This window comes from Silurus aristotelis, assembly GCF_946808225.1.
Source record: "Silurus aristotelis genome assembly, chromosome: 17".
Taxonomy (NCBI): domain Eukaryota; kingdom Metazoa; phylum Chordata; class Actinopteri; order Siluriformes; family Siluridae; genus Silurus; species Silurus aristotelis.
Window position 1 is genome coordinate 3,037,563 of NC_139590.1, and position 23,342 is coordinate 3,060,904.

At 39.1% G+C, this 23,342-nt stretch overlaps 3 protein-coding genes across 3 annotated transcripts in view; all 3 read left to right on the forward strand.

The window, feature by feature from the left end:
* The first annotated feature begins 485 nt into the window (after positions 1 to 485).
* On the forward strand, positions 486 to 7,558 carry mpv17l (MPV17 mitochondrial membrane protein like). Its single transcript, XM_083567079.1, has 4 exons — positions 486 to 870; positions 4,309 to 4,379; positions 4,541 to 4,570; positions 6,238 to 7,558. Exons 1-4 carry the CDS (start codon positions 582 to 584, stop codon positions 6,421 to 6,423), a joined length of 576 nt encoding a protein of 191 aa, XP_083423205.1. The 5' UTR covers positions 486 to 581; the 3' UTR covers positions 6,424 to 7,558.
* A 584-nt stretch (positions 7,559 to 8,142) lies between these two features.
* On the forward strand, positions 8,143 to 11,444 carry LOC310740008 (transmembrane protein 238). Its single transcript, XM_083566324.1, has 2 exons — positions 8,143 to 8,839; positions 10,788 to 11,444. The coding sequence occupies exon 1, from the start codon at positions 8,348 to 8,350 to the stop codon at positions 8,822 to 8,824; it is 477 nt and encodes a 158-aa protein (XP_083422450.1). The 5' UTR covers positions 8,143 to 8,347; the 3' UTR covers positions 8,825 to 8,839; positions 10,788 to 11,444.
* A 1,494-nt stretch (positions 11,445 to 12,938) lies between these two features.
* Positions 12,939 to 23,342, forward strand: part of rrn3 (RRN3 homolog, RNA polymerase I transcription factor) — a 12,277-nt gene continuing 1,873 nt past the window's right edge. Inside the window, exons 1-16 of the mRNA XM_083566933.1 lie at positions 12,939 to 13,332; positions 13,439 to 13,495; positions 14,281 to 14,370; positions 15,322 to 15,451; positions 15,539 to 15,598; positions 17,364 to 17,427; positions 17,771 to 17,840; positions 19,193 to 19,291; positions 19,446 to 19,532; positions 19,896 to 20,016; positions 20,129 to 20,259; positions 20,386 to 20,516; positions 21,305 to 21,489; positions 21,694 to 21,802; positions 21,937 to 22,089; positions 22,987 to 23,071. Of these exons, the coding sequence (XP_083423059.1) occupies positions 13,240 to 13,332; positions 13,439 to 13,495; positions 14,281 to 14,370; positions 15,322 to 15,451; positions 15,539 to 15,598; positions 17,364 to 17,427; positions 17,771 to 17,840; positions 19,193 to 19,291; positions 19,446 to 19,532; positions 19,896 to 20,016; positions 20,129 to 20,259; positions 20,386 to 20,516; positions 21,305 to 21,489; positions 21,694 to 21,802; positions 21,937 to 22,089; positions 22,987 to 23,071 (1,665 nt within the window). The 5' untranslated portion in view covers positions 12,939 to 13,239. The remainder of the gene's footprint in view (positions 13,333 to 13,438; positions 13,496 to 14,280; positions 14,371 to 15,321; positions 15,452 to 15,538; positions 15,599 to 17,363; positions 17,428 to 17,770; positions 17,841 to 19,192; positions 19,292 to 19,445; positions 19,533 to 19,895; positions 20,017 to 20,128; positions 20,260 to 20,385; positions 20,517 to 21,304; positions 21,490 to 21,693; positions 21,803 to 21,936; positions 22,090 to 22,986; positions 23,072 to 23,342) is intronic.

Sequence of the window (23,342 nt, forward strand, 5' to 3'; positions counted from 1 at the left end):
AGAGAAGGTCACAGGTGTAAGATCTATGACCGATTTTGAAGTGGAGATCTTTATTTTAATAGGGATAAAGAGTTTGTGAGGGAAGGTCCCTACATTATTCAGATACAAATTTTATATATAGATAGATAGATAGATAGATAGATAGATAGATAGATAGATAGATAGATAGATAGATAGATAGATAGATAGATAGATAGATAGATAGATAGATAGATAGATAGATAGATAGATAGATAGATAGATAGTGCTTTAGGGAGCATCTATTATAAGGAGCAGACTTATAGGCATTAAACTTATTTATTCTTGTAAAACCTCAGTGTCTGTGTAAAGCTGCTCTGAGACAATTTCCACTTGTACAAATGAATAGTTTTTCCATCTTCAGTATGATGGGATACCCGCATGCGTGATCACGTGTGATTACCATGTTTGTGATGCACACAGGTTTAATCCATTCATCCATGACAGCAAGGTGACAGGAAGTGATCCACGGTTTGAGACACTCCCACACCAGGCTTTCATAAATCTCTCAGCAGAGCTCAGAGACTCCAAACCGCTTTTCGATTCTTCTTCCAGCTGGTAGAATGAGGAAGGTGTTCCCGTGGCTGGCCAACGTGTCCCTGTACGGCACCCTGTACGCCGGCGGGGACCTGGTCCACCAGCGCGTGACGCGCCGCCACGGCGCCGAGATCGACTGGCGGCGCACGCGGAACGTGGCGCTGGTGGCGTTCTGTTTCCATGGCAACTGGAACTACTTTTGGCTGAGCGCGTTGGAGCGCCGGTTCCCGGGAAGGTCCATATCCATGTTGCTCTCCAAGGTAGCGCTGGATCAGAGCTTCTCCTCGCCTCTATCCACCAGCGTCTTCTACACAGGTGAGTCCGAGACGCACCCAGGAACCTTTAAACCTTCAAATGACAATTACAATCAATTAATAACCAACCAATTAATAACCAAACCAATTAACCATCAAAACCAAACCAAAGCAGACATTGCTTCCACTTGAGACCTGCTGTAATCCTACTGCGTCACTACTAAGCATGCTAAACCCCTCAGAAAGCCTTAAGACAACACTTTACCTTCTTCTTCGTTGTATCTTCAGTACCTTCAGACCTTCAAAAATACAGTAAAGCAACTGATGTAGCCTATTGTACCAGAAATGTCCTGCTCTGTCCTGTCCTTGGAGATCTGGTGGGTAGAACCATCTTTGGTTACCTGGAAAGCTGCGTGTGATGTGCATGTATTAGCTTTTAGGGAATATAGAGTTTCAGGTCCTCAGAAAGCTGTAAAAACAAAAGAATGGACCTTGTAAAGCATGGGGTCTCCAACCTTTTTGTACACCACGGACCAGTTTCATCTGGAAAATCTTTTTTTATGGACCGGCCGGTGAAGTGTGTGTGGAAAGTATGTTACTGGTTGTTTATATATATATATATACACCGTGTCATATCTATAGGCATTTTCCACAGAACGTACTTGACAACCCAGTAGCAACACTTCCACATCCGTGTCCTGGTAGTTAGAGACCTCTGTCTTCCTGTTAACCCAACATCAAGACGGAATCGTACACTGATTTCTGAAAGTTAAGCTTGAAATGCTATACTCTTTTCATTTTCCTTTTCCAAGTGCTTTTTTTTCTTATTAACGACATTTATGAAAGGATCATTGGTTAAGATTTTAGACTTCTGATCAGGTCATGAGTTCAAATCCCAAGCTACCACAGTGCTGGACCCTTGAGCAAGATCCTTAATACTCAAGTCTTTTACAAAATATTGAGGACTTCAACATCCACAGATGGACCATAAAAAATATTTAAAAAATAATAAAGACCAGTCTGTACTTCACATTGTCTTTGCAGATGTTTATTTTGTATAAATATACATTTAAAAATTAACAAAAGCACATAAATAGTGGATGATTTCTTTCTATTGTACAAGCAGAAATATTTTGGTATATTTTACCCGAGATGGTGCAAATGTGGTGAAAATGTCATTATGTGTTAGTGTAAAAGGCTCATCGATGGCTATTAAGGTCTGAGTAGGTGAGTTTCAGTTCAATAGAAAGCTAAATATAAACAGTATCCCAAACTACAACACTTGCACTTTTGCTTTGTATCTTTATACTTTGATAATAGTTCACATTATTTCCCTTAAAGACCCCCGATGAAGCTAATTAAGAAATTTCTCCAAAATGTAGGTACGGTATGTTTCCTTGTCGCAGTGGCGGGTGGTACCATTTTTGGTACAGCTTGTATATTTTACCTGGGACAATCCATGTAGCTTACTTTTAATGAATGTTTATGTAAAGCTGTAAAGGTTCACCAGTGGTACAATTTGTTCCCTTTATTTGAGAGTCAGTACAAAAAAAAGACTGAAAAAAGGTACTTTTCCTTGTGTTTTGAGGTACATTTTTATATCAGGTACCGGGAAATGAGAGTGTAGTCTATTTATAAATAATTGATGGTACATTCATTGAATTCAACATCACAATTAGCTTCACTCTGATGGTTTCAAATCACAGTTTAGTACTTTTATTATCTGAGAATGGAACAGGGTAGATGTGGTGTGGCTTATAGGTAAATCAGCTGCTTTTGATATCTAATGATAGACCTGAGCTGCAGAAGATGTATCCTTGCTGGTACCACATGGGCAAGGAGGAAAAGGACAGTTTACATTAACAGCATTTGGAAGCCACACTGATCTCTGTCTCAGTAAATAATGGAGCAGTTGGTGGTTAATTCAGTTTAATTCACTTTTATTTGTACAAAAATTGTTCTTATTTTAACAATAGACATTTTCCTGAAGCAGCTTTAGAGAATTAAATAGACTATGAATATAAATCTTATCTCTAATAAGCCAGCCAGTGGCAAGGAAAAGTGCTTAAGCTTGATACTGCTGCTATCTACTACAAATCATCAAAAATCAGCATCTAAGCAAATGATCATCTTCTTCCATGTCAGACTGCTTTGTTTCGTTCCTGCTTGGCTCTCTGTAAAGGTGGTGTTGGAGCGTAAACCTATAATCACAGATTAGTCTTTCACGCTTATGTGAGAAGGTCATTCATTCCCGGCGAGCCTTTACAATGCCGTCAGTGTCACCGGTGTTCCATCTGAACAATTCTTCAAGGCTAAAACTGTAATGCAACAGAGATTCACACATTATTTCCTATGAAGAAAAAAAACACCTCAAACTTAATTAAGGGCTGTGGACCAAAAGTACATTTTTGCATGGAAGTCAATGTTCTCACTGCCATACCTCGAGAAAGCTGAAGGATATATATATATATATATATATATATATATATATATATATATATATATATATATATATATATATATATATACATACATACAAACATACATATTAAATAACAACAGTCAAATTTGCTTATATTCTCTATCTAAAATATTTATTTACATTTTTTAAGCTTATCTTTCTATCTGTGTAAGAGCATCATTAGTCCACCAGTGTCAAGACCACCATTGCTAAGTTTAAAACCAGGTTAGACAATCGTTGTAAAGATCAAGACTACTATTAGACTACCATTGTCAAGTCCAAGACCACAATAGACCATTATTGTCAAATCCAAGACCAACATTAGACCACCATTGTCAAGTCCAAGACCACTATTAGACCAGCACTGTCAAGTTCAAGACCACCTTTAGGCCATCATTGTCAAGATCAAGACCACCATTAAACCATTATTGTCAAAATTAGAACCCAGTTGGACCACCATTGTCAAATCCAAGACCACATTAAATCACAAGTGTCAAGACCAAAATCATTGTCCAAGACCACCTGTCAAGTCCAAGATTGTGTCAAGTCCAAAACCACCTTTAGACCATTATTATCAAGTCCAACATTAGATCACAATTGTTAACACCAAAATCACCATTAGACCCTCACGCTCAAGTCCAAGACCACATTAGACCAGCATTATCAAGACCACCAATAAACCAGAAACCACCACCAGACCACCATTGTCAAGACCCTTAGTGTTAAACTACAAGAGCACCGTTCAGTGGTCCTCTTAGACCAAAATCGAGCTCAAATGAAAGCCAGATTAGGTGTTTCTGGATGAAGGAATTACTTCTTATCACACTTTGTCCATGTGAAAAAAATCGACATAAGCAATAATTCCTCATATGACTCTCGATCAAGACCAAGACCAATACTCAATGCGGAGAAAAGTCCAAATATAAATGAAAATACAGGACTTCTAGAATCTTCATTCCTCCTGTTCTTATTTACATTTTTTGCTTTCTTAGATGAAGAAGGATAAAAAAAAGACCACTCTTGTTTTTTTTTCCACAGGAATGAGTCTGTTGGAGGGTAAAGAGGATATATTTGAGACCTGGAGGGAAAAATTCTTCAACACATATAAGGTAAGATGTAAAAACCAACACTTATTTTGAAAAAATCGATGATTACACAGAAAGTGACATTAAAGTGAGGATTATATATTTGCGATTGTCTTGTAATGTTACGTACAGACATCATTTTACAGATATTTATGGACTCAATTTATGTTTATTTTGTGTTTCAGTCGGGACTCATGTACTGGCCCTTTATGCAGGTATGTTGTATGAACTGAACACACGCATTCATCTTATTTAGTCAACACGCTTGTGCTCTGCTTCTGCTCCTGAACACACGCCTCCTAGTGCTTCACTACACAATAAAATACTTTAGCTAATATTTATCCAGCTCACTAGGTACATATTTTGTTTCGAAGCAATATTAGATTATTAGCCGTGTTTATTAGAACTCATTTACACAATATGGATAAAAGTATTAGGACACCTGGCTTGTCCCTTCACTTCGACTAGGAGACCCAAACCCTGTTCCAGCATGATAATGCCCCTTTGTACAAAGTTAGCTCCATGAAGATATTCTTTACATGGGTTGGAGTGGAAGATCTGGACTGCACCCCAGGTTCTCTTACCTCACCTTCGAAAAGGATGTTCGAAAAGCAAATAACATTTTCATGCTCAGGCGTCCACAGACTGTGTTTCAGTAATAATCATTGAGCACTGAGGTGGAAATCCAGGCAGTGAAATGAACAACCAGGACAAAAGGATGAGCTTAACAGGAAATTATGTGTATATTCAGAGAGAGTATCAGGAAAAACAGGACTAGATTAAAGAGGGTTATATTATGCTGGGTCAACAGGGACAGACGGGACAGATAAGGGCAGACGTGATGTCACTACTTACTAATTTAAGACATTCGAATACGGAAAATATTCCACGACTGACATTTTTATCGAGGGCATATGAGCTGAAATGAATGAATGAATGAATGAATGAATGAATGAATGAATGAAATAGAATAAATATAATTTTTTTCAATTTTAGCAAAAATAACAGGAATCTTCAAAATCTTGGGCTTCACTCGGTGTATTACCACAGGTAGAAAAACTAATCAAATGTTCTACTCAAGCAGAATTGAATTGAAGGAAGACCTTTACAAATAAAAGGGCAATAAACAAAACAAAACAAAAATAAAATAAATAAATAAATAAATGAATAAACAAAACAAAGCAAAACAATGCAAAACAAAACAAAACAACAAAGCGAAATATAGCGAAACAAAATAAATCAAAGCAAAACAAAACAAAGCAAAACAAATTAAAACAAAACAAAGCAAGACAACACAAAGCAAAACAAAACAAAACACAGCAAAACAAAACAAAACAAAGCAAGACAATACAATACAAAACAAAACAAAACACAGCAAAGCAAAGCAAAACACAAAGCAAAACAAAACAAAGCAAGACAAGACAAAACAAAAACAAAAACAGAAAATAAAACAAATAAACAAAGCAAAACAAAACAAACAAAGCAAAACAACACAAAACAAAGCAAAACAAACAAAACAAAACAAAATGCAATGCAAAGCAAAACAAAGCAAAACAAAAAAAACTAAGCAAAACGTAGCGAAACTGAATGAAGCAATGCAAAACAAAGTAATCAGTGAGGTATTTTTTTCCCGCTTGCGTTATTTTTATGCATTTGTTTTCTTTACTCAGTAACTGACATGATTGAAATGAAATTAAGGACAACCAAAGTACAAAAACCATCACTTAAATTCATTCTATAAAGAACCAAAAGTCCATCTGGTAAAATATTTGAATAGTTGAAATAGTTTTGGATAAATGATACTCTGAAGTGCCTCAGCCGTGCGTTTTCACTGTGTACTGATGAGAATATTCACATTTTCTAATCGGTTTGTTTTGTCCAGTTTGTGAACTTCCTGTTGGTGCCGCCGTTCCTGCGCACGGTGTTCATGGGCTGCTCGGCGTTCGTATGGTCCGCGTTCCTGTGTTTCTCGCAGCAAAGCGGCGACGGCACAGCGGCGACGGCTCTCGACTGGATAATCAGTCCTGAGAAACGGATCATCAGCCACAGCACTAACGAGGAGAAGTGATGGATGTGAAGGCACATGGGAACCACAACTTTGGTGCCTTCTCTTATACTACAGACCCGTATGGAAATGACGCACAATAATGAATTATCTAACTTATATATTGAATTTATATATGTATATATTGGATTTCCCTCTGGGGTGAATGAAGTGGGCTAGAAAGCTACAAATATATACACTGTATGGACAAAGGTTTGTGGACACCTAATTAGTATGCGCTTTTTTAAACATCTTATTCCACCGTTTCTATTCGCTCTTATAATAAGCTCCACTCTTCTGAAAAGATGTTCCACCAGATTATTGTGTGTGCTTGTGGAGATTTAAAGGTGATGGGTTGAGGGTCTATAGCAGGAGATGTTCCACTAAAACCGATGTTGTACACATCCTATACAATTGTGTCCTTCCAGCTTTGTCACACAAGTGGGTGGAAATGTCAGGTGTCCCAATACCTTTGAGCATACTATATATACAGTGTGTGTGTGTGTGTGTGTGTGTGTGTGTGTGTGTGTGTGTGTGTGTGTGTGTGTGTAAGTTCATATGTAAATGTTACTTGACATAACTTGAAACATATTTTATTTTCCACTGACTGGATCGCTCACGTGTACAAGCATGTGCTGAATAATCTGTTCCTCAAGATACTGTGAGATCAGAACAACATCCCAGTTAATATAATCATATTAATAGCATTCAGAAAATTGTTTTTGGCTTCTCTGGTTTTTACATCCTCATCATTGCATTTAACTACACGAAGCACCGTTGTGTTTTTAACATTTAATATATTATTACTCATTTATTTATAATGCAGAACGGGTACTTTTTCAATTCCGATTGGTCTGAAGGTGTAGATTATCCTCATTAACATACTTTTGATACCTCGTCTTTTTACCTCGTCTTTAGCAACATCTTATGATTTTTGTACGGAAAAACATGCAAGTATATATATATATATATTTATATGCTGTTAACTATATACTGTAACAGTCAATGGCAAAGCTGTTTTGTTTTTTTGTTTTTTTGCTGATTACCATAAAATGTTATATATAATGTAAAATGTGTAACATATATATGTTATATTTTAAAATGTTATTGCTAACGTGTTGGTTTCGAATGCAAGTAAATTAAAAAAAAAACAGACACATACCCAGTTATTTATTGTTTTTATTATTATTATTATTATTATTATTATTATTATTATTATTATTATTATTATTATTATGTAAATTGTAAGTTAATTAGAATTAGAATCAACTTTATTGCCAAGTATCAGGGTTTGTATGTACAAGAAATTTGTCCTGTTGTGCTGGTGCTTTAAAAAAAAAAAAAAAAAAAAAAAAACCCCAACAACTTAAACTGTAATTAGAAAGACATATAGCGCCACCTTCTGGCTCTGCGTCTTATAACACAATTATAACTCATCTGTTGAATAACATTTCAGTAATTGTTAATATTAATATTACAAAAAGTTTTGGACAAATTAAGTAGCAAATTGGGAAAAGTTTTTACAAAAAAGAACACTATTCAAAAAGGGGGAAAAAAAGAAAGAAAGAAAGACAGCACAGGTGAGGACTGAGAAAACATCACATGGAAAAGAAGGGAAGACAATTAATTAAAATAAATAGGATTAACTAAAGTGAAGAAAAAAATTATGCAAAAAGCCTGAAAACGTTCAACCTGTTTTTTTTCCCAGTTCCCTGTTTGTTACTTCCTGGTTGTAAAGGTGTGGCTCCTCCCACTTACGGTGTAACAGGTAACGGTGTCGCACACCTGGATTGGTTTCTCCTGCGGAGCAGTTGAGCGCAGGATTCGGGAATCATCTCTGGGTCTTATCGAATAAGATTTTTTATAAGGGAGAAAAAAAGGGCTGGTTTGTTTGTTGGTTAATTTGATATATTTTTGGGAAGAGGAGAGAAGATCAGGGTGGATCCTGATGGAGGAAGCGGCTCTTGGAGGTCTGGGCCGGTGCTCGTGTGCCTTCTGGCTGGCGGTGGTGTTCGACGTGTGCGGCCTCGTGGTGCTGCTCGCCGGGGTGTTCGCAGACATCTTCTTCTACGACTTTCTCATCTACGCCGGCGCCATCATCATCTTCCTCAGCCTGATCTGGTGGGTGTTCTGGTACACGGGCAACATCGAGGTGCCCCCCGAGGAGCTCGAGGACGACGTGGGCCTGCTGAAGAACAAGGAGAAAGGCTTTGCCGGCGTCCTCAGGAGGTTCTCGAGTCGGATCAGGAGCTCGGTGAGGAGGACCGGAGGATCCACGTTTGAACCACGTGGCCGACAAAGTGGCCAGGGGTCTGTAACCGTCAACCTTCCAATGACTCCTCCTCAACCTCAACCACCATCATCCCATCAAGAACACCTGAACACTGTTTCAGCCGCTGTGGCTACAGAAACTTCACCCATATGAGCTTCAGATTTACAGGTTACTATCAATACATTGCATATTTATTACTAATACACACCTTTAATGGACAGGTAAGTCCTGTAACCACGCCCACTTCCAGATTAATATTATAATTGCTTTAGAAATAAAAAATAAAAAAAACACATTCAGGCTGAATACAGTTCACGTGACAGATTCTATTTTGTTGGATTAATAATGTTTCGTTATTATTTACCCTCTTAGACAAAGTTGCTTGTACAAGGTGGTATAAAAAAAAAATATCGAAACTAGTTTTGTAACACACCAACAGATGGCAGCACGCACAGGCACAGGGAGCACCGACTTTCAAAAGTTGTCAAAAGACAACTTCCCGAAGATGAAGATCCAGCTCAGAGGTGGCCATTTAGACGCCATTGCGGAGATCGCAGAAGGTGTTTGACTCTGGGAACGCTGTATTGCTGTGAAGGTGATGCATGCAACTGTGGATAAATAATATCCTTTCTCGTAAAAAGAGCTCACTCGTCTACGAGCGAAGCTACAGTATTGTTTTTTGGATGTTTCCTTTGGAGGAAACCCACATAACCCCATTACTGCACTCAGAGCTCGGGTTTGAACCCTGATGCCCTCCAAAATCTAGTGGAACATCTTCCCAGAAGAGTGGAGGTGGATGTTAAAAGAGGAGCATAATACCCATCTTATTTCTTTCTCCGTGCAAGTCAGCCTTGTGTCACTCGATCAGATCATCTGGACATTTTTAGATAATATTTTCCATAAAGGAGGGATAGGAGCTCATCAGTCTCAGATAGTTTGATTAATAATGTTTTTGAATTTTTTAAATAGATGTAGCACAAGGGAGGGATGGTCCATTGTAGGCTATTTAATATTCATATATTATAAAACATTTATCAATAGCAATAAACAATAAACTATGATCGCCATCAATGGTACACATCTGGAAAATCCTTGGTAATGGATGACCCTTTCACAGCCACGCCTCTGTAGTGCAAACAAAAGAATGTAATAAACCCAGACGCTCTTTTCCTGTTGTGTCTGCAGGAAGACGCAGCTCTACCTCTGCCATGTAAATCTGTATTCTATGTGACTCTCAGGAGGTAGTGATTAGAAACCAACTCAGTGCAAATGACACGGTGTACAAATATAGTGGTGCATTGTACAGAGAAATGAGGTCAAATATGTCCAGTGGCTATTATCAGACTATACATTAGATCACGTAGTAATTATACAGAGGTGCAAATGACAAGAGACGGATTGTGTTAAGTGCGCAAACATCATCAGTGCCGTACAGTACGGGGTTTTTTTTTTAAAACAGAATAAGTGATTAATCAATTCATTTGTGTTTGTTTGACTGTACGAGTTGCTTTAACGACAATGACAAACGTTTTTTTTGTTTGTTTTTTTCTCAAAGACTCGATTAAGTGCTGTTTTTTCTGCTGTGTGATAAATGTGGCTTTTCAGAAAACCAAAGAGCTGCTTATCTACGTTAATCGTGTTAACCATTAACCATGCACTAGAAATATCACACACACACACACACACACACACACACCTCTGTATTGTTTCACCTTGCCTATTTTTCTGACTTATTGTTCGTAGAAAATTTTTTTTTTATTCTTATTATAATTATTATTATAATTAATAATTGTATTATATTATGATATGATATAATGGTATAATATTAAAATTATAATATATAATATTATTATATATTTTCTATTCTTCTTCATATCATTATTATTATTATAATTGATCATTGTATTTTAATATATAATATAATTGAATAATATACAAATTATATTGTATAATATGTTATATAATATATATTTTATATTCTTCTTCAAATTATTATTATTATATAATTATAAAAATGATAATTATTATAATGATCCAAAGCAATGCTCATGTGCTGTAGTGTGTATTCTGTACGAGCAGGTGTGTGACTCAAATGTGTTTCTTTTTCACTCCACAGTGACCTGATGAGCAGAAAATAAATCAAAATGGACCTGAAGTCACGACGGCACTGTGTATTTATTTTTGTAGTTATTGATATTTTGTTTGTACAAATGATTATTTGATACTGTTGTATATTGATTATTATATATATTTTTTAAAAACATGTTATCATTTTGATTATATTTTGCTTGATTTTCTTGTAGTGATGTAATCACTGCCGGCTCTTTTACCTTCGGATAGAAATACTATACGGCCAAAATTATTTGGACACCCAAGCACATTCCAACAATTTAGCGGAGCATCTTACCAGAAGAGTGAAGGTTATTATACCAGTAAATAGGGACCAAATCAGGAAGGAGCACATGCCAATCTTATGCTCAGGTGTCCACAAACTTTTGGCCATATAGTTTAGATGGATGTACAGCTCTCTTTGTTTCTCTTTCATGACTCAATCATGACTTTTGTGTGGATTTGATGATGATGACAATGATGTTGATGATAAAACACTATGTATTAGGTGTTTTTTTTTTTTTTTTTTACGAACCAGACTGAAGAATAAGCGGGTGTTTTTTTGTAGACGTGATGTTGGAGGCTGATTTGTGTGCACTTCCTCGTTCGGTTTTAACTTCCACCTACGTTCGGTTCTCTAATAAACGCCACCTTTGAACAGCGAGGCGTGTCCCATTTCCCCTTATCTCCTTCTTCTGTTTGCGTGTGAGTGTATGCTTATGGAGAGATTTGTACAGTGTGAGAGGAAGCGTGAGAGATTTGATTCTCTGTGTTTTATTTATTTATATTTTTATTACTCTTTAACTTATAGTGGTTGCTAAGCAGGACACAAACCTTTGACCTTCGGGCTGATGAATAACACACTGATCCTGGTGATTTAAGAGACATGTATGTGTTTTGGTATGGACATAATGGAAAGACTAAATGAGCATACGATATATATATGATATATATAGAGTACAGAGTTTGTCAGTTGTTATGGCTGTCACTCTTTGACCATTTTTATTGTAAATATAAATAAATAAGAGGCAAAATTAAAACCTTCAACACATCACATTTAATCACGACATCCTTCCTTTACTCAGATTTTAATCACTAAACATTTGTTTTACTGAAGCAACAAGTCTCAGATCAGGCACCAAAATCCACCATGATGTGCACATCCGGCGAATAAAGCCGTCCGTGTGGAAACAGCAAAAGTTTGGTTTGGTGTCCTGATGATAAAACACCATAATTACTTAATTATTACATAATTACAGAATAAATAGTTTTCTTGCTCTATGTTGAGTTTGGGTTCACTATTGATAAACACACATTTTTATAAAGCATCCGTATTTGTCCATGCGCGTATTGATTAGAGTATTAAATACCTGAAAAGGATTAATTTAAGGTACGTTTAGAACAGATAAAAAAGTACTGTATTGTGTGTATGTATGTATATATATATATATATATATATATATATATATATATATATATATATATATATATATATATATATATATACAAACTTGATATACATACAGGTAATCCCCAAGTTGGGATCCCAAGCCAGGATCTCCCACCTCTTGAGATGCCCTAATCTTGCCAACGTTGCCATAATTAAATATTACAAACATAATATAAACATTATATATTTTTTTGAGGGCTATGATATTAATTATATTAATAATTAAAAATAGTAATATTTTTCTTTTTTTTTAAGTGGGAGATATTGAGCATCCTTTCTGATCTTTAACATTTGTGTATAAATAATGTAATAATATTAAAAGGTTTAGCATGAAAATGTGTTCCATATCTTTTGTTTTTATCTGAAATAATAAATAACAATTTTAGATTCAGTCAACAAAGTAAATAAACATTTAAACATGTGATGACTTCCGGTAAACAAGTAACACTTCCGGCTTTTTATTATTTTATTATTATTCGCATCTCTACGGTGATGTCACTCGTAATTATTTAAAACTGTTTTTATAATTATGTAAAACTGTTAAATCAAAACGAAAAAAATCAAAAACATTTTGGCAACATTCAAACCGGAACACTTTCTCTTTGTGTCGCGCCGAGATTACGTAATCGGTTAAGACCCGCCCTTCTACGCTGTGATTCGGCAAGAACGCGTGCGTTGAAAGAATTGTCCAATCGTTATCTAATCATGCTGCCGGTGGGCGGGGCGGAGCGCGTCTCGCGGAAACACGGGTCCTGGAGGATGATCACGAGGCGCCCGCGTGTGTACGTGTGTTTATATACAGCTTATAGATAATTATCGGATGTGGACGTGTCTGTGATTGGAGACGCGTGGACATGTCTCGACATTTACGCCGGAATATAAATTGGATTAATCAATAGAAATCAAGACTTTAAGTTAGGCACGTGCGCAGGGTTTAGATCCATTGATCACACTCCATTACCCTATAGAGCTCTTTATTATTGTTAGTAGTAGTGTTAATAAATCCATCATGGAGGTGGAGAGAGACTTCATTCACACTCCTCCACCCAAAACTGTGCGCTTTGGGGACAATGTTGTCAACACTCTTGCCAAACTCGAGCAGGTAAGAGATTTCAGTCTCAATAAACTTCCTTATAAATACATTTCAGCATCAAACAATCAGTTCTTGGGTTTTAATTATAATTTGTGGTTTTGTTTCCATTCTTAAGGGAGACACAAGTGACTATGAGATGATAAAGCACCAACTTTTAGACCCTGATATTAAGGTAAGGCGTTTTGAAGGACCTCCTAAACTATACACCTGGTCATCTCAAAACTACATCAAGACCCCAGCAGGGTGAAGTGAAGAACATCTCCTGTGTAGAACAAGGTGGCATGGTTTAGGCAGCATGTGAACAGTTTGTAAAGTTGAGGTGTTGGGAGATAGAAAAATGGGCAAACGAGTGTAATCATCTGATAAGGGACAAAAATGTGATGTCCAGACCAGACGTGTCAAACTCAAGACCCTCGGGCCAAATCCATAATATTGTTTCTTTTTTCTTTGTATTTTTTATCAAAGAGTAAAATCTCTCCTGGGAAGATTTGGGTTCATCAGCCTTGAAGGTGTTGGAAAACTCCGGTAGTGATGTAGGTGAGGTGAGGAGACCTGGACCACCATCCCAAAGGTGTTCAGTAGGGTTGAGATCAGAGCTCTATCGCAAGCTAATCAAGATCTTCCTCTTCAACTCATGTAATGTAGATCTTCATGGAGCTGGATTTATGCACATTGCCATGCTGGAACAGGTTTGGGTCTCCTAGTTGGAATGAGCTTCTGCAACCTGTAGACAGGTATTCCGGCCCACTCCTCAATACTTCTCTAGGGTTTAATGTTAGTTTGAGAAGCAGTGCTATTAGTATGTGTGGTAAAAGATCTCTCAGGTCACATTAACCTGTTATGTAAGGAGTAGATCGGACAAAGGTGTGGAGAAGGTGGAGAGTTACTTTTACAATCCATCATGAAGTGCTTTTATTTCTCTCGTTTTATTTCTCATGTATTGGTGTTTTTTCACAGGACGCTCAGATCATCAGTTGGCTGCAGGAGTTTAGGGCGTGTGTCACGCAACTCGGCAAAGAGCACGAACAGCTGATCTACCCGCTTTTGGTAAGGAGCATCTCTACACACTCTACGCTGTAATCCAGAGTGATTTACATTAATCTCATTCATACTACTGAGCAGCTATAAGGTTAAGGGCCTCGCTCAGGGGCCCACGGCGTGGCAGGTTAGTGTAGCCCATGACTTTCAGAGGCAAAGTCCAATGCCTCAACCACCAAGCAACCACCTCCATCACCACTGACACGGATCGGTTCAGTACACCGTGTTTTAGGGCCGTCCAGATTTTACCGGGTGGTGCGTCAGTAATAACGGTCCGTGGGGAAACACAGTGCTCCGTGTGTAGTTAAATGGACTGAATGAAGCATCGAAGCAAAAACACACAAGAACCAGTGAATGAGTTGAAAAAAGTTGAGCAGACAGATGAGTCCAAACAACAGAAGAACTTGGAGAGAAGCAGAGAAGAAAAGATCAGACTGCCCTCACCCCCATAGTCGCACATGGAAGTGGAAGTTTAATGGTTTGGGGTTTTAGAGCAGGAAGATTTATTCTGGAAAGTGAAAGCAACCAACATGGCAACCATTCCATACTACAACACCATGTCTGGACTGCGGCTCATTGGAAGCGACTTCAGCGTATGACAAGACGATGAGCCAAAGCGACGAATACGTCCAGACTCTAAGTGTTATTTAGAGAGCAGACAGACGTCTGGAGTGATGTCTATCATAGAACGTCCTGCCCAGTCACCGCACCTAAATCCTATTGAAATGCTCTGGGATGAACTCGATCACAAGAAAGAATGAAATCTCCAACTAGTGAAGAACATCTTTGGTAAAGCACAGCATAGTGTTTCAACTGAATGTTCTAAAAAACGTGTCCGGATACTGAGAGCGTGTGAAGCTGTTCTTCATGCTGAGGGAGGATTTTTCACTGAGAATAAAGAGTCCTAGTTTCCACACTATTTATTTATTTATTGGATGTAAACGGTGTATTTCCTGCCAGAGGTTGCCGTGGCTCGGGCGGAGTCCCGCCGTGGTGGACGAATACCTGGCGTTTCTCGGTAACCTGGTCTCGGCTCAGACCGTGTACCTGCGGCCGTGTCTCAAATCGCTCGTCTCCAATTTCTCACCCAGTGAGTTCCGCTTATTTATTCCTGTTCTCGCTGAATCAGCGCTTTTTATTTCGAGCCAAAGTGCTAACGTTTCACCATCTTTTACAGGAAGAGTCAAAATCCGCGAAGGGAACGTGGACATATCGGATTCGGATGACGACGACGAGAGTGAGCGTGTTCTGCATCTCACACACACACACACACACACACATGCTACTTTTATTAATTAGAAAGTGACCAATAATTTGTGCCCGATATTTGGTACGTTGATCGCTTTCTCCTGTTTCTCAAGCGCGTTCTCTCAGCACCGCTGCTACTACGTGAATACGACGTATCATCTCTACGGAGACCGAGGCGTGTCCTGAGAGTCACATAGAGCGCAGATTGACATGGCAGAGGTAGAGCTAGTGGTGGACGCGATCCTACATGTTGCTGTAGTTTCCTGTAGAGGAGAAGAATGTGTCCTGATTTACGAGGCGAATGCGTCATCAGTATGCTAAACGAGAGCACGTTTTCACGATCATTGAACGATTTCGTAATTTGTGAACCAGGAGAAATAGGAAGAGAATGAAGTCCAGCCTGAAGCCTAAATACAGGAGGTGAAGAGTTTATTTTAATACCGGAAAATCGTTTTTATCAGTCTGACGATTAAAATTAGCGTTATCTAATGCCGACATTCCGATATGACAAGAATATAAAATTTCACCGCTATAGCTACCTGGATCTCTCCCTCTCTGGAAGAACTACGCCAGTGTCTCATCGCCAGCACTGCCGTGGGACCGTGTGAGTCGTCAGACCAAAACCAACATTGGTATCAATACTATCAATATTAGGATCGATCCTCCCACTCCTTGGTAGAGCTGCATCGTCTTCCTGGAGACAGAACAGGAAAAGAAAGTCTGGTTTTATTTTTTATTTATTTTCTTCTTTCACTACAAAGGTGTGTGTGAAAGGGGTCATGTGTTAGAAGTCAGAAGTCACTTAAGTCAATGGATGATTTTCTGAACTTGTATTGAATCGCAGAGCATCAGATTTTTTTTTCTCAATTGAATCGCATTGTGTTCTGTTGGATCGGATGAAATCGGTCGCACCGCAGCATAATGGGGCGAATCGGATCGCATCGGTAGCTGCTTCATTTATAAACGTGACGTATGCACAAAACGAACGGCACTTCCCCAAAAAAAAAGTATTTATTATAATAAAATTATATTGAATTCTCATATTATACTGAATTTTTATTTGTATTTGTTTATTTATAATTTTTTTTACTTTTTATTTTATTCATTCATTCATCATTTTTCTCTTGTCGTTTTATGGTTTTGGTTTCAATTCTTTTCTTTCTTTCTTTTTTTTTTTTTTTTCTTTCTTGTCATATGAATCTTCCTTTCATCTTGTTATAGAAAGTCATTCGCTTCAACTTTTTCTTCCCCCTCGGAAGTGTCTGGGGCTGGGATTTGAACCAGACAGGGTCTCTGATGAGGTGCTACAGGGGGTGGGTGCAGAGATGAACCTCAATTAGAAGAAAAGGGTCCCCATTATTTGAACTAGGAGACACAAACCTGAAAACTGAGGGTAAAAGACAAAAAGGTACAAAAAGAAATCCAAAATTCATTCATAAAAATCCACAAGCTGGAACTTCCGCCATGAGGCGACAAATAGGGACATCTAGTGGACAAAGAGGGTAAAGCAAGGAAACGTCCTGACAGAGAGCTTCGTTTTGTGTCTGAAAGGTGCTTTATATTATAAATACATTGGGTTTTTTCTTATTATTATTACTATTCTCAGGCTTAATGTACAAAATTCTGTACAAGAACAAATACCCAGTAAATAATTTTGAGAGATTTCTCATTTCTATATTATACTGATTTTAGAAAAAAATAAAGTAGACACGTACCCCATCTCTAATTTGGTCTTGTATTTCGGCTTTATTCAGACCTTCCTAGGATATTCGATCACTGTCATCGAGCCTTGCAGATGATCGCAAGATACGTTCCATCGTAAGTTACAACAAAAAAAAAAAATCTTGTTGTTATTATTATAAACAATATCATCAAATTCTCCATCTTATTTGTATCAACACATATTTAGCAGGTAGTTTTGACATTAGTTATTATTTTTATTATTATTATTATACTTCTGCATTTTCATATTATATTCTTTTCATATGCTATAGCTGTTATTAATTAATTAATTTATTATAGTTAGTATTTTTATGATTAGTTTTTCATTATTTCAAAAATTATTTTGCTTTTCAACATTATTATGACTATCGTTCTTCATTTTATTATTATTTTAGTTTTTCATTTCCCTTTTTTTTTTTCCTTTCTTTCCTCTCTGTAGCACCAGTCACTTCCTGATGCCGATCCTCATCAGCAATTTCCCGTTCGTACAGAAATCTTCCAGAACACTGGTACGTCTTCTTTTTGTTTTGTATTTATTTTGGACGGCTATCTCGCAAAAGTGAGTGCACCCCTCACATTTCAGCAACCGTTTTAGGGTCTTCCCAAGGGACGATACTGTAGAAACTTGGATATATTTTAGAGTATCAATGTGCAGCTTGAAAAATAACTCAACATAGTCATTAATGTCCGAATATCTGGCAACAAAAGTGAGTACACCCTCAGTGATGACGTCTGTACATCGTGTAAACATGCAACACGTTCTATTCATCATCGTCATGTTTTTATCTGCTTGTCAGGACCATACAAATTTGTGTATCTTCTATTAGAGCAGATAAAATGTGGTGCTTTGAGTACAATTCTCTCATACTGACCACTGGATGTTCAACATGGACCTCATGGTAAAGAGTCTCTGAAGATTTGAGAATTAGATTTGTTGCTCTCCACAAAGATGCCGAGTCTGTAAGAAGATCAGTATCACCCTGAAACTGAGATACAGTACAGTGTTCAGGGTCATACAGAGGTTTTCTCACACTGGTTCCACTCAGAACAGACCTCACAAGGGTCCATGAAAGAAGTCGAGTCCTCGTGCTGTCCCAGAAGGAGCCTCTTCCAAAGCTGCTCACAAGAAAACCCTCAGTTTGCTGAAGAACAACCTGTCCAAGAACATGACTTACTGGAACCATGTCCTGTGGTCTGATGAGAATAAGATAAACCTCAGATGATGTTCAGCATGTGTGGTGACGCCCTGGTGAGGAGAACCAAGAAAACTGTGTCTTGCCTACAGTAAAGCATGGTGGTGGCAGCATCGTGTTCTGGGGCTGCATGAGTTCTGCTGGTACTGTGGAGCTGAGGTTCATTGAGGGAAACATGGATTCTCATTATGACATTCTGAAGCAGAACATGACGCAGTTCCTTCAGAAACTGGGCTGAACCGCAGATTTCCAACATAATAACGACCCCAAACACACCGCCAAGATGACCACTGCCTTGCTGAGGAAGCTGAAGGTGATGGAGTGATCAAGTATGTCTCCAGACATGAACCCTATTGAGCACCTGTGGGCCTCAAGCAGAAGGTGGAGAAGCTTCATGGGTCTAACATACAGCAGCTCCGTAATGTCATTATGGAGGAGTGGAAGAGGATCTGAGCAGCAACCTGTGCTAAAATGGTTGCTGAAATCTATAAACACACCCCTTTTTACACACTTATTAAGTACCAGTGACGCACAATAACACGTAGAGTGTTGATCTCGATAGACCTTGTGCTTCTAACGTTCCTGTGACTCTGTAGCAGCTCCTCCACATCCACGAGACGCTTATATATGTATATAAAGTGTGTGTGTTGGTGTGTGTGTGTTTGCAGGAATGTTATGTTCACAACCTGCTGCGGATCACAGTCTACGTTCCATCTCTGAGACGGGACGTGCTGGAGCTCATCATCGGCAAGATGCTCGCTCTGGATGTAGGTCTCAAATTTCCTTCAAAATCCTTCATTTTTCTCTTTAGTTCATTTGAAACGCATCCGCTGGCTTCACGCTGAGACGAGTTTGTCGCGAATTTGTAATCGGGATCAAATTTGAATGTTGAGGTGTTAAGGTGAGGTTTGTGTGTGGTAGGTGAGCGCCCCCCGCAGTGAGATCGAGGAGATGGAGAGTTTGAGAGAGCAGAACGCAGGGGCTCAGGAGGACTTTCTGTTCAACATGGTGAGCGTTCAACATGAAAATATAAATATATATAAAAATACAAATCACGATATACCCTCGGTCCAAAAGTATTTGGACACTCGACTTTTCCAGCCATGTGTGCTTCGGGGTGGAAGGTCTTCCGCTATAGAGCTTCAACGCTATAGAACAGCTTTTTCCTCCTCACATCACCTCACTAACGCCCTTGTAGATGAATGAATCTCAGGCAAATCTCCAAAAGAACCTAGTGGAACATCTTACCAGAAGATTGGAGGTGGTTATAACAGCACATGTGGAATGAGATGTTCAGAAAGACCACTTTTTTGTTATAAACTTCGCTTTAAACACAAGTGCTAATGATTTCTGTTGTTGTTTCTCGACGAGGATGAGGACGAGGTTCCTCCAGGTGCCGGCGGTGCGGTGATGTTTCACTCTGTAGCCGAGAGACTGGATACGTTGATGTCGGTGCTGCTGACCTTTATCAAGGACATGAGCCATGTTAACGGTGTGTTTCTGATTATTCCTGCTCAGGTCTATTCTCAGGATACGATTGTTTTTACTGTCTACATCTCATGGATTTTAGATCTAAATGTCAGTGTCTCTGGTCTTTCCTGTAGGAGACTTGGATGTGGTGAGAGTCAAAACTCTGTACAGAGATCTGGTGTGCGTGTTCGATAAGCTGGTGCTGCCCACTCACGCTTCCTGTCACGTGCAGTTCTTCATGTTTTACTTGTGCAGCTTCCGCCTGGTGAGTGGTAGATGTTTAAATCACAACACACACACACACACATGCTCATGGATCTAATTCTTGTGTACTTGAGATGTTTATATATACATACACACTATATATATATATAATGTCTCATGTGTTCAGGGTTTGTCTGAAGCCTTCCTGGATCACCTGTGGAAGGTCCTACAGAGCCCATCTCAGCCCGCTGTTCTTCGCCAGACCGCCGCCGCCTACATGGGAAGCTTCCTCGCCAGAGCCAAGTTCATTCCCATAGCGTACGTATCCATCTCTTGTTCCTCATTGTGCTTTAACTTCTATAAAGAAGCATATGATCTGTATGTGATGCCAGAACGTTACGCTTCACACTTCCTTATATTGGTTTGCCCTCATAATGCTGCTCACTTTCTTATATTCGGATTCAGACACACCCACGTGATCATCCACACACACCTTCTCATTTACTTCTCATGTATGGACTCTGATACGCCCACTTAAAGTTGCTGTTATTCTTGTATATGGACCTAAAGACATTCGGAACCGCTCTTCCTTTTGTTTATGGACTTGGACACCCCCACACAATCATCCACGCCCACATTGACCCGCTCTATCTTTTTGTTTATGGACTTGGACACGCCCACACAATCATCCACGCCCACTTTGACCTGCTCTGCTTTTTTTGTATATGAACGTAGACACGCCCACACAATTATCCACGCCCACTTTGACCTGCTCTGTCTTTTTGTATATGAACGTAGACACGCCCACATAATCATCCACGCCCACTTTGACCTGCTCTGCCTTTTTGTTTACGGATTTAGACACACCCACATAATCGTCCACGCCCACATTGACCCGCTCTGCCTTTTTGTTTATGGACTCAGACACACCCACATAATTGTCCACGCCCACTTTGACCTGCTCTGCCTTTTTGTATATGAACGTAGACATGCGCACACAATCGTCCACGCCCACTTTGACCTGCTCTGCCTTTTTGTATATGAACGTAGACACGCCCACATAATTGTCCACGCCCACTTTGACCAATTTGTGTGTTCACGCACAGGACTGTGAGGGCGTGTCTGGACCTGCTGGTTCCTTGGCTTCATCTCTATATCGACAGTCAAGACTCCGGATCTAAAGCGTTCTGTGACATTTCCTTGCACGGGCCGTTTTACGCCTCCTGCCAGGCCGTGTTTTACACACTCATCTTCAGACACCGAGCCATCCTGGGGGGCAACATGAAGAAAGGTGTGTCATCTTCATCCTTTAATCTTTGTTTATACACACCACGTGATCATATTCTAGATTTTGTCACTTGCAGTCAGCGCTGTTGAATTCTGGATTCTGATTGGCTTGAAGTTGTTAATGAGTTTTCAACTACATAACAGTAGTGCAGCTGCATATTTCATGGTTTAAGTTGTTCTGTGTGTGTGTTTGGGTTTGTGCATGCAGGCTTGGCCTATTTACAAAGTTTGAACCTGGAGCGGATTGTGATGAGTCAGCTGAACCCACTAAAAGTGTGTTTGCCGGCTGTCACCAACATGTTCGCCTCCATCATGAGGTATCATCATAACGCACCATAACAATTGTACACACACACTTTGTGCTCCTCTACTTTCTTCGCACGTTATCAATGCCGTCATCACTCAAAAATGTATACGTATATAATGTGTTTTTATTTTTCTGTTCTTGCAGGAAATATCAGCTGGTGTTCTGCTACACGATCATCGAGCGAAACAACCGCTGCATGTTGCCTGTAGTGAGGAGCTCAATGGGAGGAGACTCTCTTTCCACCAACACCAATCCTCTGGATACGTTTTTCCCTTTTGACCCGTACCTGCTGAAGAGGTGCGTTCTGAGGAAAAATCGATCCGTTTTTTTCTTTTCCATTAATAAAAAAATGGCCTTTGCTGTCAGGGAAAAATAATCACAGATGAGGCTGTAGGTTGCAAGCAAAATACGAGGTGATATCAAGTTTCGATTCTGGTTTTATTACACATTAACAGATGGCAGCACAAGGCTGCAGTCACAGGGAGCACCGACCTTTATAAATCATTACACCAAAAGCTCTGCACATCCGGTCACGTGAGTTTCTTCCCGGAAATAACGTGATTTCAATTCCGCACCCACCACACTCACCAGATTTGGCTCCTAGCGACTTCACCCTCTTCTTGAAGATGGAGATGAGCTCAAAGGTCGCTGTTTACCATTGCGGCGATGTATGTAACGCTTTGAAAAAAGAAAACTTCCAGGACACGTTTGAGGGAGCACTTTATTGCTTTGAAAGGTGGTAGTGAGTAAACTTAAATAGATAAAGTACTTTCTTGTAAACGGAGCTCCAAACGTCTCCACCTCGTACCTTCTACAGTCTGTGAAATGTCAGCAGATCTTTACACCGTGTGACACAGATCTTATAAACATGGATACGATGTGTATGTGGACTGTGCTACGAGGACACCTATTGAATCGAAGGCTACAGCGCAGGTCATATTGCAATTTTTTTGCCTAGCAGACGAAAGCCGTTGGAAAATTGTGACAGGCAAACTTTGGTAGTGAGATTGTGACTACGCCGTTTTTAAACTTCTCTCACAGTTTATCGTTTTAGGAATCAGGAACAAAGAAATCACCACGTTGGTCATCTTTTGTCTGGAAAAGCCCAAAATCGCACAACACATACAAGCCATCAAACAACGAGCCTCGATTATTGGTCGTTGGTTATTAAAGTCTTATGTTCTCTCGTCACAGATCCGGACATTATTTCGAATCCATCTATCAGGTGTGGGAAGAACCGAGCGACTGCATGGCAGCTCAGAAGAAACACGTCACAAATGTATGTTGACTTTATACAGTGTTTTATTTTAATGTATAAAAATGTGTTTGTATTAATTTAATGCAAATTGCTCTGGCAAAAGTTTGTGGACACCTGATTGTAAGATTGATGTGCTTTTTGAACATTCCTTTCCACATTCACTCCCCATGTCTCCCAGTCTTCTGGGAAGATGTTCTGCTAGATTTTGGAGTGTGCTTGTGGAGATTTGTGAGATTTTATGCAGTCACAAGGGTGTTAGTAAAGTCAGGTACTGATGGAGGTAAGATGGAGG